This window comes from Triturus cristatus, chromosome 12, assembly GCF_964204655.1.
Source record: "Triturus cristatus chromosome 12, aTriCri1.1, whole genome shotgun sequence".
Lineage (NCBI taxonomy): Eukaryota > Metazoa > Chordata > Amphibia > Caudata > Salamandridae > Triturus > Triturus cristatus.
In genome coordinates this window covers 40,666,863-40,683,105 of record NC_140595.1, presented here as the reverse complement: position 1 = coordinate 40,683,105, position 16,243 = coordinate 40,666,863, and the positions used below count along the sequence as shown (strand labels likewise).

At 45.0% G+C, this 16,243-nt stretch overlaps 1 protein-coding gene across 1 annotated transcript in view; it reads right to left on the bottom strand.

The window, feature by feature from the left end:
• The window catches only part of TMEM59L (transmembrane protein 59 like), a 110,952-nt gene that overhangs the window by 78,993 nt on the left and 15,716 nt on the right, over positions 1–16,243 (bottom strand). Inside the window, exon 2 of the mRNA XM_085639804.1 lies at positions 3,923–4,034. Coding sequence (XP_085495930.1) covers positions 3,923–4,034 — 112 coding nt within the window. The remainder of the gene's footprint in view (positions 1–3,922; positions 4,035–16,243) is intronic.

Genomic DNA, 16,243 nt, shown 5'->3' with positions numbered 1-16,243 from the left:
CTAAAAACTTTAGGGAACTGTACAAAACTTTCCTCGCAACCAAGACGGAGGGAGGGATTGCAGCTACTGACGCCACGCAGGAGCCGACCTGATCTACACCACACATATAGACAATTAGCGACATACTGAGAGAGGCACATAATGGCCGTCTTCTAAATGCTTATATCACATCTTGACTGTAGTTGGAGGAATGCTCTGGGTATAGGTGAGGTGGTTCAGATTGTTCAGATGATATCGCTGGAAAAGGCCCATTTGCTGTCCTAACGGTACTCTGCTGTCATATTCTTGATCAACGTGTGTCATTGCTATTGCCACTGTCATTTTGAGTCTCATGTCTGTTGGTTTTAAAATCTCAATAAAACTCTTAAGAGAAAAAAAAATGTATTCGACTTTTAAAAATGATACAGGGGTAAAAGGCTGCAGATCCAATGTGCAGAGCACTTCCCTCACCTTACAAAGACCTAAGGGAGACTGCATATTGTGGTTGGTCCCCGTTTGCTGCTAGGGAGTAGTGCTCATGCTCTATGTTCCAGGATCTTTTCACCAGCCTGGCTTCGGCTGACCTAGTTCTCAATCTACGCTTGTTTATCACTATAGCTTCAGAGATGGGTAGAGAAACTGCTCAGCTTGAGGAACCAGAACCAAAGACCTCAAAGAAAGTTCGACGATATTAACATTCCCACGCTATGTGCACACCCCAACAAAATACTTCCTGGTCCTTCCTTCTATAACCAAAATATTTTCCTAGTGACTGAAATGCAATGCACGCCCTGTTTGAACCCACTATCGGAGGCTTCTGACAAACCTATTCTCACACAGAATGAGACTATCATGGAAGCAGGTTGGGCTGGGACAGAAACTAGGACTAAGTATCAAAATAAAAGTGGTGCCCATAAGTGATTTAGATAGCTAGCAAAGTGGCCCAATGGTCGCAAACAGGGGCAGTTTAGAACTTGTCACAACACGCTGTACAGGTGTTTTGCAAGATACTGAAGACTGCATGGAATTGAGCTTGCTGCAAGCGATGTTTGTTTTAATATAAAAGGCAGTAAAAATCAGCCCAAAAGACCCACAAGCAGCCACAAACAGGCCCACACCCTGGCCTGTCAGACCAGCCCCTCGAAAACTGCCCATATTGCCCTATAGAGCGGTCAGACCCTACGCCAAAGGAATTTTTTTTAGCCCTGCAAGGAGGAGCAGGTGGAAGGACTCAGCTGGGAATGACTGGATCCACAGAAGTATTCCAGCTTTTCACACTAAACGCAGCTCCTTCCTACTGGACGTCCTGTGCGCAGTCCTATTTCACACATCAAACAGCATAGCAATACCATGGGGCATGATAGGGAATACAGAAATGCATGTAAACTGTAAGACGACATTCTAAAGGTCTGCAAAAAGGAAGACTACAATAATGTTCCACATTCAGCGGCCACCCTTTCACGAGACTGTGAAAGGGCAAATATGCAAATACCAGTGCTTTATCATACAGCAAAAAAAGGCTACATTAAATCACATTAAAAAGCTACTAAAAGTGGTCAAGATGCACCCCTTGACATAGATGAAAATAAATGTTAGACTTCTTGTTGCAAATCTAGCAGGTTCACTCCATATCTATCAGAGCAGTAGTCCCTTAATAGATGGAGAGTATGTAAAAACGTTGCATGGAGAGACTGGCTTGGGGTAACTTATAAGTCTACAGTCTACACAAGGGCACATATAGACCACTTTACAATGTCATAACACTGTGCTTTCTAGAGATAGTCTATGGGTAGAGCTAGAGCAGTCGACCTCGAAGCTGGGGAACCAGGTTAGAGTCTCGTCACAGACGCTCAACATCCTGTGATTCTGGGCTAATCACTTAATCTACCAGTGCCTAACAAAATTAATGTGCCCGTCTAACGCAACTGATGCTCAAGTAAAGAACTCTGATACCTTTGGTCGATACCTTCGGTCGAGTTTGTGCTATATAAAACTATTCCCCCCCATCCCAATTACTTTTTTTTCGGTAAACTGGTGAAAAAGTTAACATAATATTTTTAAAGGTCTGTAGAGTGGAAGTATTTCCAATGTGCAAAATTTCAATAAACAATTTTAGACAAACAGAGCAGGAGATGAAAAGTCAAATGTTTCAGCTTCTTCTACTCAGGAACAAGGCAAACGATGGTCTTGCCAACTGGAGTGCCTTCCCTACACTGGGGAAAAAAAAAAAAAAAAAAAATCGCTTTTTCCCCTCAAGGTAGTAACTTCCCCGTCTCCATGAAAGGGACCTTCATTGATGTTCATAAACACAGATATGAAGTGCTAGCCCATCCACAAATGGAGCAGTTAAACTAGAATAGGCCGCTAAGGCAAACAAATAACGAGCCGGAGATATTTAGCTGAGATCACTGAGCTACTTATGTTGTGTCTTCTTTCCTCCATGATCCAACACTTTTTGCAGGAAGCCCCAACAGCACTTTCATTTAAGAGCCAAACTTCTGGAAGGCTTGGTTCTCTCAGAAAAGCTCAGCAAGTGGATACCATTCCCTGTTCAGAGTATGCAATCATGTGAGCAATTATTCACAAACTGGAATTAAAAGTGTTTCATTTGTAATTACAATCTTGAGTAAATATATTACCCTTCAACTGAAACAAGACAGTGCACCAGAGTTCCTCTCTCCCGATTCCATGACTTCTTGCATTTTCACTCTCAAATGCTTAACTTAATAGAAGGCTATTAGAGCAATGTCTTGTGGAGTTATGGAGCCATCACTGGCAAACTGAGTGCAAAGCTCATTGAATTCCATCCCAAGAGCTCGGCAATCTCTGCAGTTGTGGCAGCAACAGAATAATGTACTAGAGAACCACACTCAATGGCAATAGAAGCATTCTCTTTGATTGTGCCATCTGGAAAGGACAATGGTCAGCTTAAAATCTAGGGGATATGGGCTGAGAAATTGTTGTTTAATCTAATTAATCTTCTCTACCTCAGGGAAAACTCCTTAGCATTTGAGGCCTGCTGACAAACAAAAATGTATTAACTGACCAATCAGGGCGAGACACAGTTGAGAATGTGGCCAATCTATGCATAAACCACACCCACTAGATCATAGCATCAATGCTCACACCAGCAGTGATCGACTGTTAAAGTGTACTAAATACAGAGGCGGACACCTTCAACAGCATCTCTCATGGAAACCACAAAAGAGTGCTCTACTCAGAAGTTCTGCAAAGCAAAATTCAAGAAATTCATTTTCTGCAACCACTCATTTGAGCTGCTCAACTCAATTTTCATGTTCAGTTTCTGCTTAATAGGGGTCTGATCAGTTAGTTGCGGAAATTTCATTAGGCCTTTCTTGCTGTTTCACTAATACCAAGGGTCAGCATGTAAAAGAAGCAACCAAATCCAAATTATCTTCTTCAGGTCACCACTGCAGTGACAGCGGTGGGGGTTTCACAAGCTGTGAATTGTCATTCCATGCCACTGTTATTTCCAGGGGATGATAAAAAAATTAAATGCAAGAACACATTCCAAACAAAGGTTCTGATAAAAAGTCTGAGCAGGCATTGTCACGTAGTGGCCTACCTAGCCCAGTGCTAAGTTGCAGGGAATCATAAAAACCTTCAAATTACACCACACAAAAGCAGCCACACTACATCAAGTTGCTTTTCAATGCATTTATTTTCTCCATAAGCCTCGTCAATAATAACATGATCTTTTGGAAATGCAAAACATAACCTGCCCCCTCACTTCTTGGGATCAGTTCACAATGATCCAGGAGTGTGGTTATCTTCTGGTGGTTAAATTAATAACTGATGTGCAAATTAAATTAAGACAACATATTTTTCACGCAAGAAAACATCAATAACATGACGCAGACAGCCACTGAACACATAAGTTTGGAAAACAGAGCAATGGTTTCAGAAGCAACTAGAAATGTACCTTGCCCGCATTCGTGTCTTGTTGTGTTTAGTTTGGCATTAGCGCCACCAATCACAAAGTGACAGATTGAGAACAGCCGACACCCTCTGTAACAGCCAACGAGAAAAGCTTCCTGCGGAGAAAAAGACGTGCTGTTAAGTCACTGCAGGTGAATGAAACCATGCAATACCCTTGAGATCAAGATAACACCCCCTCAGGGAACGCAATTTATCTGTGGCCAATCTGCTCCTTTCTATACATGTACTGCCGCAATAAGGAAGGAACTTGAAAGTGTAATATTTAAAACATACCTACATTTTCTTCCTTTACTTCTGCCACCTGCGTGGATACTAAATATGGCATACAGTTAATTCATGGTTAATCAGCCGAAACCACTTCGGGAGTAGTCAAGCCTAAAGTGCTGGCAGCTGTGCATGCAAGTGTTCCAGCCCAGAGCAACTCAAAACAAATATGCAATGGCCACAAAACGACAAATGTCACTTTCCATCCGTGTAGCATCAACTGAAGTCTGCTGCTCACACTTTGATGGCTTGGGAGTTCTAGGACTCACCGCAAATCTGGCTTACAACAAAAAACGTCTTCTCCCTTCCGCGTCAGAACCCATCCTTGGTGCGGTCTTGCAAGGACCATCAGGCGATTTACAAACTGTAAGCCTCTGGCCCCAAGCAATGAAAACTTAAATTACCTACTCTAAATCAACCTGGTTTGCTAAAGATACTTTTAGGAATTGTGGCGATTTCCAAGAAAACGTGATGGGAATCCAATTCTCAGAATTTCCAGCGTAGATTAAACAAATTGTAATTTAAATTATTTTCAGTCAAATTTCATTGGGACGTAATATTTTAAATGCACTCAAATGCCTTTTCCCAATCTCGCCCAAAAACCCAGCATGACTGTAGTAGCAGTTCTAGTTTGGAATACATGGACACAAGGGGTCTTAAAGCTGGTTGGGGAGGCTGGCCTGTCAGCAAACAAGCTTTTGCAAAACCAATAGGGTTAGCCTATGCAAGATCTATTGGCTTTGTCAATGTTTTGTACACATGTTGCACAGCAGAGCGGGCTGCTGCGCAACAATGCTTAAAGTGTGTGTGTGGGGGAGAGGGGGAAGCCTGGAAACACAATCACTCTTTAAGAATGCATGTAAAAAAGTGCCTGTGGACAGAGGAAGGACACTGCCCGCAGACAGGAAGCTGTACTCTGCTCCATGGTAGAGACAACGCTGAAGCCCCGGGAGGATGCTGAATGGAGCAGGAGGCGATGACCAATTGAAAGAGCTACAGCACAACCTAAGGTCACAGGGGGATGGGGGCTCTCAGAAGCAGCTCTGTTTACCATTTGCCTTCTAGAACTCCAAATTACATTTTAAGCCTACCTTTGGTATGTTTTTAAATGCCAAGCCTAGCCTAAGGACCTCATGGATGCGTTGCTACAAGATAAAGTTTGTACAATCAGAACCCCAAAGTATGTGCAGGCAGGAATGGCTTGTGTGTTTTCCATTAAAACACCCAGGAAAGGAATACTGCTATGGAAACAAGCATTGGCAAAGCCAATAGGTCTCGCCTTGTTGACCTACTGGTTTCTCAAAGCTTGTTACTGAGAAAAAAAAAGGCACAATGACGATGGCATCCATGGACATGCATCACCACGCATGCAAGAATCTAAGACATGATAGAGGCATCATTTTATTTTATTTACCGATCAAAGGTGGCAGACGGTAGACCAAAGAAATAATTGTATTGTTGCAAAAGCGCTTTTTGCAATGCGATTCAGCCCGATACCAAAGTTAGAAGGACTGCAAGTATCAGGAATCAGTGGAAGGTGAGAATGAAGCAACAGAGAGGACGGGGAGGGAGAATCAAAGGCGGGCAAAATCGCTTTTTGGACTGCGGAGCAGCCTGGCAGCAAATGGCAGTTGACTGGCCCTCCCCAAAATGAAAAAAAAAATCATTATCGGTGAGAAAAAAGTGCACCGTTTAGCACGATGCTTCTGTGGTAAAACAATGCAGACCACAGCTGCGAAGGCAGCTGTCCCTCGAATGTTATTTTCTTGTACAGCTTGTGAGGCACTTACATTTGCTAGCAAAATTGCAAGGCAGCACATGCTCTTCGGAGCCCAATAGCGCTCCGAAGACACGCGCTTGTTGGCGCGTGACTGGCCTGTGTCTGAGTTAAATCAATCTTATTACAACCGTATCACCAAACAGGATGTATTTCTCTTTTGCTCACAACAAGAACATGTTCAGTGTCTGTAGCGGGTTTCCAGGCATCGGTAGCCACCCCTTTGAAACTGCGGGAAGAGAAGAAATGAAAGGGTGCTAAATGTGCATTTTTTCATTTGAATTAGCATTCTACAGCTTTTCGAATTGTATCCTTTTTAAAAAACTTTTTCTAACTTTTTTTTTTAGACCCGCTTCTCCTTTTTAAGCCTGCTTGGCATGGTCCACTCTCACACAAACCTTCCTGACACAAAGAGACGGTGATTGAAATAAGTAACGTGACCGCTGCGATCCGCGGTTCCCCTTGTTTGAAATGGGACAGGAAGGACAGCAGAAGACAATATTGTGAAAAGCCGATGAGCAGAAGAAAAGTGAGAAAGGCAGGCGATTTTGGGGCAGACCAAGGAACGGTAGAGAAATATTGTGACAGGCTGGGGAGCAGAACAAACGATTTGGGCAAGGACAAAAATCATGTGGGGAAAAAAAAAAACAAGCGCGCTCGCGAAAGTGAAAGTGACCGCGCTGTGTTAATTAGTAGCATGTTCCAGGAATGCAGCTGGGACCCTGTGCCGCTGCTCGCTCCGGAGACCCAAAGGCCATGGGAGTGAACGTTTCGAGAAAAGGCGGGACATGCACCCACATTTGCCCATTTGCATGCTTTCATTTTTGAAAGCCACACGCAATGGCCAATAAAATGTGCGGGAGTTAACAAAATCACATGGAAAAGTCTCTATGAAGTCTGGAGTGCTTACAAGAAGCCTCTCTATAGAGCATCGCATGCGCGCTGCGCTAGGCTCGACCTTTCTGAAGAACATCTACAAATTAACAGAAAACCAGCTAAACCGACCTGTAATATAAATGCCACACATTCTCACGTTTGTTTTCAAAATTTAAATATAAGGGGGGGGGGTAGATTTAGCATAGGTAAGAGTAAAATTAAATATGAATTTTAGCGTGAATCTTCAAAGTATACAAGCCTCTTGGCACATCGTCTTCTGTGCACAAGGTCTAGTGACCTCAACTCAACATCATTAATTTATAACATAAAGCTATGCTTTGGGGATCAAACTTGAGTGAATTATGGAGATATCAAACCCCGTCATCAGTGGCTTCTACCAAAGCTTTGCATGAATCTCTGTCCACAACAAGTGGGTGCTTTAAATGAGCCTTAGTTGAAGCAATGAACACCAAGGTCATGTTGCCACGATAGGCTCCCAGGATGGTGTTCATGCACACATCCAGGGTTTTTTACCTGTAGGTTTCCATGTGCCCTCTCTGCATCCCTTAAGGTGGCTGGGTCCCCGAAGTTCTACTGTGCAGGGCACCTCCCAGCGGCTGCTGCTCCCTCCCATCCAGACAGGTACCTTTCACAGCACACAGATAGCGGAAAGGCTGTGATCTGGAAACCCTCCCAGGTGCCTGGAAATATCAGTCAGGCAAAGCAGGGCACTGGGTGTCCCACGCCAGCCGAGTGCTGGCATTGGGACAGACTACCCTTTGTGGGACAAACCTAAAAAGTACTGGACATTAACCCCCAAAATAACATCAATGGGTGAGGGAATCTGGTTTAGTGGCTTCCCCGAGTTTTGCTTATTTCGTGAACTACGTAGGTATGCACAAATTGCTCTAACCAGAAATGTGACTATTTTCACACCGTCTTCATTGTTACTATATACAAGGTTTCTTTTTCGTCTTAGTTTTTTAATTGAAATGTGTATGGTCAAGATAAGGGGCCTTCTGCGAAATTCCTTAAAATGCACATGTAAAGCACTTCTGAACGACCTGAGACAAGCAATATTGCAGGAGTCTCACACCGGTGATTTTTAAGTTGTCAGGTTTGTGCCTTCTTTCCAAATCCCTCCATTAATCGTGGTGGGCAGGGGCATTATAGTTCCATTTCCCAGACCTCCTTTTGCCACTAATGACTGCACTATATCATATGGTTTTATCATCTGATGGGAAGATAGAGCAGACAATACTGCTGACATCATTACTGTAATGCAGTGGTGTGGTTCAGCCATGACAAGCTTTTTATTCAGCAGCACTTCGCATTCTACAATTTGTGGGCCCACAAGCATACCTGGAAACCCAGACAAACATATCCCAGAACGCTACTGCCTGAAATTACAGTGCTGGTTATGTGTCACAAAAGTGACCATACTTCAGAATTTTCTGTGATAAGCCCCACCAAACATACTCCAAGTGGAAATGAGATGCAAAAATCAGTCATGGCTATTTTTGCCCAAAGCACCATAACTTTAAAACTTCTCCAGCCGCAACTGCAGAGGGGAAAATTCAATGAGACAGAGGCTGAACACAAGTGTTTGAAAGCAGAGTTTCGATCAGTAGACATGGACCAAGCGGAATACACACTATGCCACACTAAACACCACTACTCTTCTTTGAACAAGCTCAGCCATCTCCTTGTTGCCCAACAGAGGGCCAGAGTTAGGGGGAAAGGTTTAGGGGGGGAAAGGTTTAGGGAGCCCAGCAGACATATTTAGCCACTTCTACCAAGATATATACGGTGAAGATACTGACCCAAGCGAAGATGCAGAAAGCTACATGAAATAATGCCTACGCCCACCGTCTGAAAGGACAGCAGAGGAAACAGCAAATAATCTGGAGATCACTGTGGCAGAGCTCATACAGGTTTTAGGATGCTAGGAAGGCCCCGAGGCCAGATGCAGAACCAGCAATTCTTTTTAAATGTATTTTTATATTTTTACAAACGGTTCTACGGATTTCTGTCTCTTATAATAATCATCTGCCTCTAATGTACAGGGTGATCATGAGCTTTTAGTAGACTTAGTGGCAGAGGCATTCATATCGGTGACCCCGAATTAAAGAAAGGAAATTACTTTAAACAGCTAATGCTGCCAGATTTCATTAAAGCGGAATGCCAAACTCCAAGAATGTGCTAGGTAAGCGATTGGCACATCTGCTTCCCTTTTTCATAGTCTCAGACCAGCCCAATCTCAATGGGGTGACAATGTGGGGGATAGTACTAAAATGATTCTACATCTGGAGGACAAATACAGAATAAATAATAAAAATACAATCCTCTCAGATGCCAAAAAGGAATTTGACCAAGTCAAATGTTTAAGAACTGCCTCTGCCTGAACTCAGGTAAGTCCGAAATCCTCATTTTTGGCACTTTCTCTCCGCTGTATACGAAAAGAGTCTGGCCATCTAAACTGGGCATTCCCCCAGTCCCTGCCACCCTGGTCAAACACCCGAGTATCATAATTGACACCACACTGTCCTTCAAATCACAAGTCAAAGCCACAACGAATAATGTTTTGCATTATTTAAATCTCTCAGGAACTTTTGTACATTTCTACCAGCAAACACTCACAAATGTATCACTCGCGCCCGAATTACCTCTAGGCTGGATTGTGCAAATGTCCTGCTCCGTGGGGTCGCTCAAGGGCTTGTAAACACACTACAAAGGGTCCAGAGCGCCAAAGCTCGCCTGGTCCTGAAGATCCCAAAATTCAAGTAATTTGAAAGGGTTTCAAAACACTCCACTAGCTTCCGATCAGCCAAAGAAGAAATTTTTAAAGCACTTCTAATCACCTTTGGAGCTGTGAATTTGACAGGCTCGAGCTACATTCAGAACAAGGTGAAAAGATACCAGCCTCAGAAAAATGTATGGTCTGCCCACCAAGATCTTTTAGTCATCCCAAGAATATACAAATCCAGTGCTGGACACAGGGCCTTCTCCTGTCTGGCACCTAAATTGTTGGATTTACTTCCTGACTATTTTAGGAATATATCGACAGAGACTATGTACAAAGCCCATCTAAAAACTCCCTTCTTTGAAGGACTGTGAATGCTCTCACAGTCAGCCTCTTAGACATTACAACTAGTCTTTCTGTTTACTAATAGCCGAAACTAGCGCCGGGACGCTCCTGCTGGAGCAGATGACACGCTGTATAAAACCACTTCATTCATAGGCCTATAGTTACTGTTTGTCTTTCTGATGTAGGTCCTGGCCTGCTAGTGAGAGGACTGGGACGCTACTACCCAGGTTGGCCCACAGGATCACAATCAACCACCGACCCAGTCACCCAGACAACAAGCATTGGCGTAGCCAAAATGTCTCGCTTTTGGGACCTTATAAGTATTTGGTTATGCAGCACAATATCCTTGGTGCAACAACATCAACTGTTGCATGACTAAACACTTATAAGGTTCCAAAGGCGAGACCTATTGGCCATGCCAATGCTTGTTTAGTTTAATTGCCATGTAATAAAAGCGTTGGATAAACTTGAACTGCAATAGTCTGTGCCTGATGTGTAGTGAGTTCTCTCTGAATACGTACAGGCATTGTTAAGTTAGCATAACCACGTTAGATGTTAGAAAGCCATCTTTTTGCTTTTGCACACGGCACTGCGTTTACATGTTATTTCTTAAAACAGACTGTTGACTCGAGACTTGCTTCACACAAGCGCGATCTGTTGCTACTATCCCAAGCTCTGCGCAGCGACCTTGGTCTGTACATGGTGTGACAAACAGTCTGGGGTATTACACAATGCATGTTTTTCACTCTAGGTTGATCGGCCCACTATTTAGCCATAACACACGCGCAGCTGCAAATGCCTGAAAATTAGTGCTTTTAGTATCACAGACATCATGTTTATTATTCAGACCGAAGACGAGCCTTCCTGCGAGAAGACTTCTGATGCTCCTGTGATGTGATTTCACTAAGCTGATCTTTGAGGTATGGGGTCCCCTATTCAAGCCTAAGAGACCTTCTATTAGCATAATAATAATATTAGCTTCTTAGTAAAGGGAAGGTGGTAGTATCCACTGTCATTATAATATGATCACCCCTTTTATATTCTATGGTATTGTAACTATGTTGCTGGTTTTGATATTAATCATTTGTCTGCTTGTATTAGCCAAAGTACTGCATCTTAGGACACGTGGTCTATAAAAATAAACCCCTTTTTATTTACAACGTGTCTCTGTTGATTATTGTTGTGGACTGATGTGAGAATAATATACGAACAGGTATTTCCGATTCCCACCATTCCTGAGTATGTACTGAGTCGCTTGTTCTGGGTTGTCTACACATTGGGACCGCCGAGCTAAATCTCGGATAACGAATGGGACACTTATGCTAGCCGGATACTGGGTTCTGGGTTCTGAGGTGAGTTTCTGGTACACCACAATTCACTGAGGTCCTGGGGTTCTTCGCATAGTTCTGTGTATCAGCAGAATCCCTGCAACATGGCGCACCTAACGTTTGGTCTATGAGTTGAAACGCCTTAGTAGTGCTTACATTTAGTCCACAGCACCCTCATTCTTGTTTCCGGATAACAAGTCTGACGGATTTTAAACCTACCTAGTTCTATTGATATAGGTTCCTTCAAGCTTGATTATTAAAAAGGTTATTGAACCCTTGTGCTACTGAATACTTGAAGTGTAGCTTGTCCTTATGTCGATTAATATTGCGGCGCATAGCCGTGCAGCCCTGAAACGTCACTTGACGCAGTATGGGGTGCCGGACGCGGGCATGGACGTCATCTTTGTGGTGGGAGCCGATGCGGCTCACCCCTTTGAGTTGTTCTACTCATGGGTGACGATTCCGGCAGTCAGTGGTAATGATAATACATTTCATTCTTACACTGCCACTGCCGTGCCTGCCGCCTACGCGCCTTATAGGACACAGGAGATACCAATATCTGCTTGGCAACATCAGATTTGGTTTAATGGCGCCCTCCCCCATGTGGTTATACCGCCGAGAATGGGCCCTTTATCAATTGCGGGGGCCACTTGGCCGGTACTAGCCGGATTTACGCCTCATCCCCGTTACCTCACGGTGACGGTGGATGAATTGCGTGTACTACACACTGCCCTTATAACAGTATATAGGGCGTTAGTGCAGTATGTGTCGCGCACTGTACAGGCGGGGGCGCCTGTTAGTGCGGGACAACCTAGTGATCGTCACGCGGTGGTCATTAGTCCTGTTATGGTCAATTCTGTTGTGGGCAAGCGCCCCCTCACAGGGGATGATTATCCTTTTTGGCTTGCTGAAAAATTTGACCAAATAGAGGCGGTTTATCCGCATACAACTCCTGTGGAAAAACACAGGATCCTCACCATTAGTTTGCCTAAAGACTTAGTTCCCCATATAGATGACTGTGTATCCTGGGGTAAGATTTTTGCTGCGACGTACGCGCAGTGCTTCGGCACTCCGTCTATGTTACAGCTGCCCTCCATCATTAAACAGGTTCAAGAGGACCATGGAGCGGAGTCTGCGATAGAATTGGGGATGCGGCTCCTCGGAGATTTTGGCCTGGTGGCTACCATGATAATGGGAAACCTTAAGGGTGATGCGTTGCACTTTCAGGTTCGTAATGAACTGAAGAAGGTTGCTGAAGAGGACAAGCCGCAGGAATTTGCTAAAATAATCGCAGAAGCATATCGTGATTTGGGTCGTAGCTCTTTAGGAGTTAAGCCTGTGATCAAGAATCCCGATTCTAAGCAGCAGGGTAAGGCAGGAACTTCTGGTAAGGATGAACGTCCCTTTTTTCCAAAACAAAAGTGGCCGTTTAAACAACAGGGCAAGCAGCAGCAGAAACAGGGCTCTCGGCCTGCCTCTCCCGTACAGTCAAGTAGTGAACGCACTTATGATCTGCGAGATCGTGCTACTATTAAGTCTCCTGATAGATTTCAGGTTTCTGAACCGCGTTCTCCTCGTTCTTCACAGGAAACATCGGCTACACAGTCTGGTGGCGGAGGCGGTGGCAAAGGTCGGGGTGCTCCACAACAGCGTGACCAACCCCGACAGACTGAGGGTAAAGGCAAGCAGGACGAGTTTGCTCGACAAAGACCCCCGTTTCAGAAGAAGAAAGTGGCGGCTCTGACGGCAACATATGCCTCAGATAGTGCGGACACAGCTTCAGAACCGGACATGGGCGCTGACGCTACTAGACAGCGCAGCGGAAATTACCATAGTCCGTCAAGCTCTGCGTCCATTTCTGGCGGCGACAGCAACTGATGTATTGGTTACTGTTGAAACAGCTGACACCAGAGTGGCTCCCCCTGATAGACTTTATGAAATAGTCTTGTTAATAGAGGGTGACATACAACGTACTATAAAAGGGATTTTTTGGGATAATCTGACCACCACCTATGATATCCTCCTAGCGGAGGCAGATTGGCCCCCGGCCTTCATTTTGGATGCTCCTAGAGGGGAGGAGAAAATCCTCCCGTCCTTTGCGCACACGGTGCCTAAGGACCAAGCTGAAATGTACGCTGGTGAGTGGGCGCTGGCGCTTGCGCCAGCGGTATATCGTACTCAGGTGGGTTGGGACCGGTTGTCCCCCTGCCATGAGATTCCATTGCGGTCTATGCCCCAGCCTCAGCCCCAATATCCCATGCGTCGTGAGGCTAGACCTCACGTCGCGGCGATCCTTGAACAATTGGAATATCAGGGTGTAATTGAAACATGTGTGTCCCCTATGAATAACCCTTTATTCACTGTGACGAAGCCTGACGGCTCGTACCGTTTAGTTTTGGATTACCGGCACCTAAACTCCCATTGCCGGACCTGTGCGGTACAAAATACACATAGCTCGGCTCTAGTCGACAGTCTCGTGCGTAAACGATTTAAAACGACACTTGACATTTCCAATGGCTTTTTTAGCCATAACCTGTCCACACTGAGTAGCCAGTGGACAGCGTTTACCTCGGGCGGTAAACAAAAACAGTTTACGAGATTAGCCATGGGCTACAAAAATAGCCCAGGCGTCTTTTCCGCTCGCGTGGTCTCTCTCTTAGAAAGAATAGATCCCGAGGCATACTCCTATGTTGACGATATCTACCTAACGGATGATGAGCTGTTGCCGCATCTGTCTCGAGTCGACAATATTGTAGTGAGTTTTGCTGACTATGGCTACAAATTCAATTTTGCGAAGTCTCACATCGCGGAATATACAGTGTTGTTTTTGGGCTACGAGCTCAATAATGAAGGAAAGGGGTTAGCTCCCCACTTTCTGGAGAAGTGCGCATGCTTGAGTGCGCCAACGACACTAAAGAAATTACAATCTCTACTGGGCTTTCTGAATTTCGGCCGTACGTACATTCCTGATTATGCCCAGCGTATCAAGCCGCTTTACGCCTTGGTACAACCCACATTTTCGAAGTCTAGCTGGCAGCTGGAACATTCTAAAATTCTACAGTCTTTACAGGCTGACCTTCTTGCTTCACAATATTTGCTGACACGTGATAACCGCACCAACCTGGTAATAAGAATTGTGCCAGGCGCCGTGGGTTTCACGTATTTGACGTTTAATGAGGGCGATACAGTCCCCATTGCGTACAAATCCCACTTGTACACCTCTGCTGAATTACGTTTTTCCGCGGTCGAAAAAGTTCTGACTGCTGTACAGATGGCGATCCTTAAAGAACGCGCACTGTCACATGGGAAACAGATTCTGGTTGTAACACCCTATCCCGCCTTAGAAGCGGTGACAAAGGCAAGTGTACCAAATTCTAAAGCTTTGCATCCTCGGTGGATACAATGGGCCACAACACTGACGTCGCCAGACGTCACCTACATCTTTGATGCCTCATTACAGACTCAAGAGTTCTTGCAGTATGAATTCGTTCATCCGGCTCCTCTGTCTTTGCGCCCGCTCGAAGAATACCATTGTGTCATATACACTGACGGGTCTGCGCAGCCCGCAATTGGATCAAAGCACGCCTACTCAGCGGCTTGCGCAATTGTCGTAGGTACTTTCGTAAATGGTGAATTCCAATCTGATGCAGTGCATACGCAGTCATTGGGCGATTGTACCGCGCAATTGGCGGAGCTTCAGGCTCTAGTGCTTGCACTGGAGTTTGCCGATCCCAGAGTCACTACACTAATTGTGAGTGATTCTTTCTACTGTGTCCAGTCCTATAATGACAATTTACACTTCTGGTCTCAGAATGACTATCGAGACACGAAAGGTGGCACAATTAAGCATAAAACGCTTTGGGTTCGAGTGGCAGACTTTAAAACACGTCTCCCTCTCGTGAATGTTATTCACACTCTTGGTCACCAGAGACTTGGTGTCCATGCTGTCGGCAACAGCTTAGCTGACGAGGCAGCAAAAACAGCAGTGGCTACATACTTAGTGGCAGCAGTTACCAGATCAAAGAGTAAGATTGATGATGACATCTTGGCAGCTATTGCTGCTACAGAAAAGGGAGGCGATTACCCGAAGGGTTTTCCTTCTCGTTACATTTACCGTTTAAGTCCTGATAATGTCCCATTAGTGAGGATTAACGACGTTGGTGACAGAATTATTCCCAACGCGGACTGCAGACCCGCACTGATTTTGGCTGCTCATGAGGGGTTGGCGTCTGCCCACGCCGGAGTGTCAGCCACAATATCTCTGCTACAACAACGTTACTGGTGGTTTGGTTTATATAAACAAGCGCGAGCTTATGTCCTTGATTGTGACATTTGCCAACAGATTAAACCTTCTACTGTTGCGCGCCCATCACAAACACAGTTGTATATTTCAAATAAACCATTTGGTTGCGTTTATTTGGATCACTGCGGTCCTTTTTCTTCTGATACTGCGTACAAGTACATCTTGGTTGCAGTAGATTCGTGCACACGTTTTCTGTGGGTATGGCCACAAAGGAGTGCTGACTCGCGGACTGTCATCAGGGATTTGCGTGTCTTTGTGGGAACTTTTGCGTGTGGTACCTTCCATTCTGATCAGGGCCCTGCGTTCGCCTCTAAGGCTTACAAGGAGGCTATGAGAAATTTGGGGGTCCTAGTCAAATTTTCGTCCCCCTACCGACCTGAGGGTAATAGTGTGGTGGAGCGAATGAACCGTGACTTAAAGCAATCATTGACAGCCCGTGTTTTAGGCACAGGCCGGAACTGGCTAGCCCATTTGTATAACGTTCAACGTGCACTTAATAATCTCCCTAGAAGGTCTCTGGGTGGGCGGACCCCGTACATGATGCTCTTCGGAATCAGAATGTTTGTACCAGACCTTGATGGTCTAGACATGGCGGCGTCGACCGCACCCTTTGACGTAGATGATCACTGTGCTGTTTTACAGACTCTGCAAGAAGCCAGAGACACTCT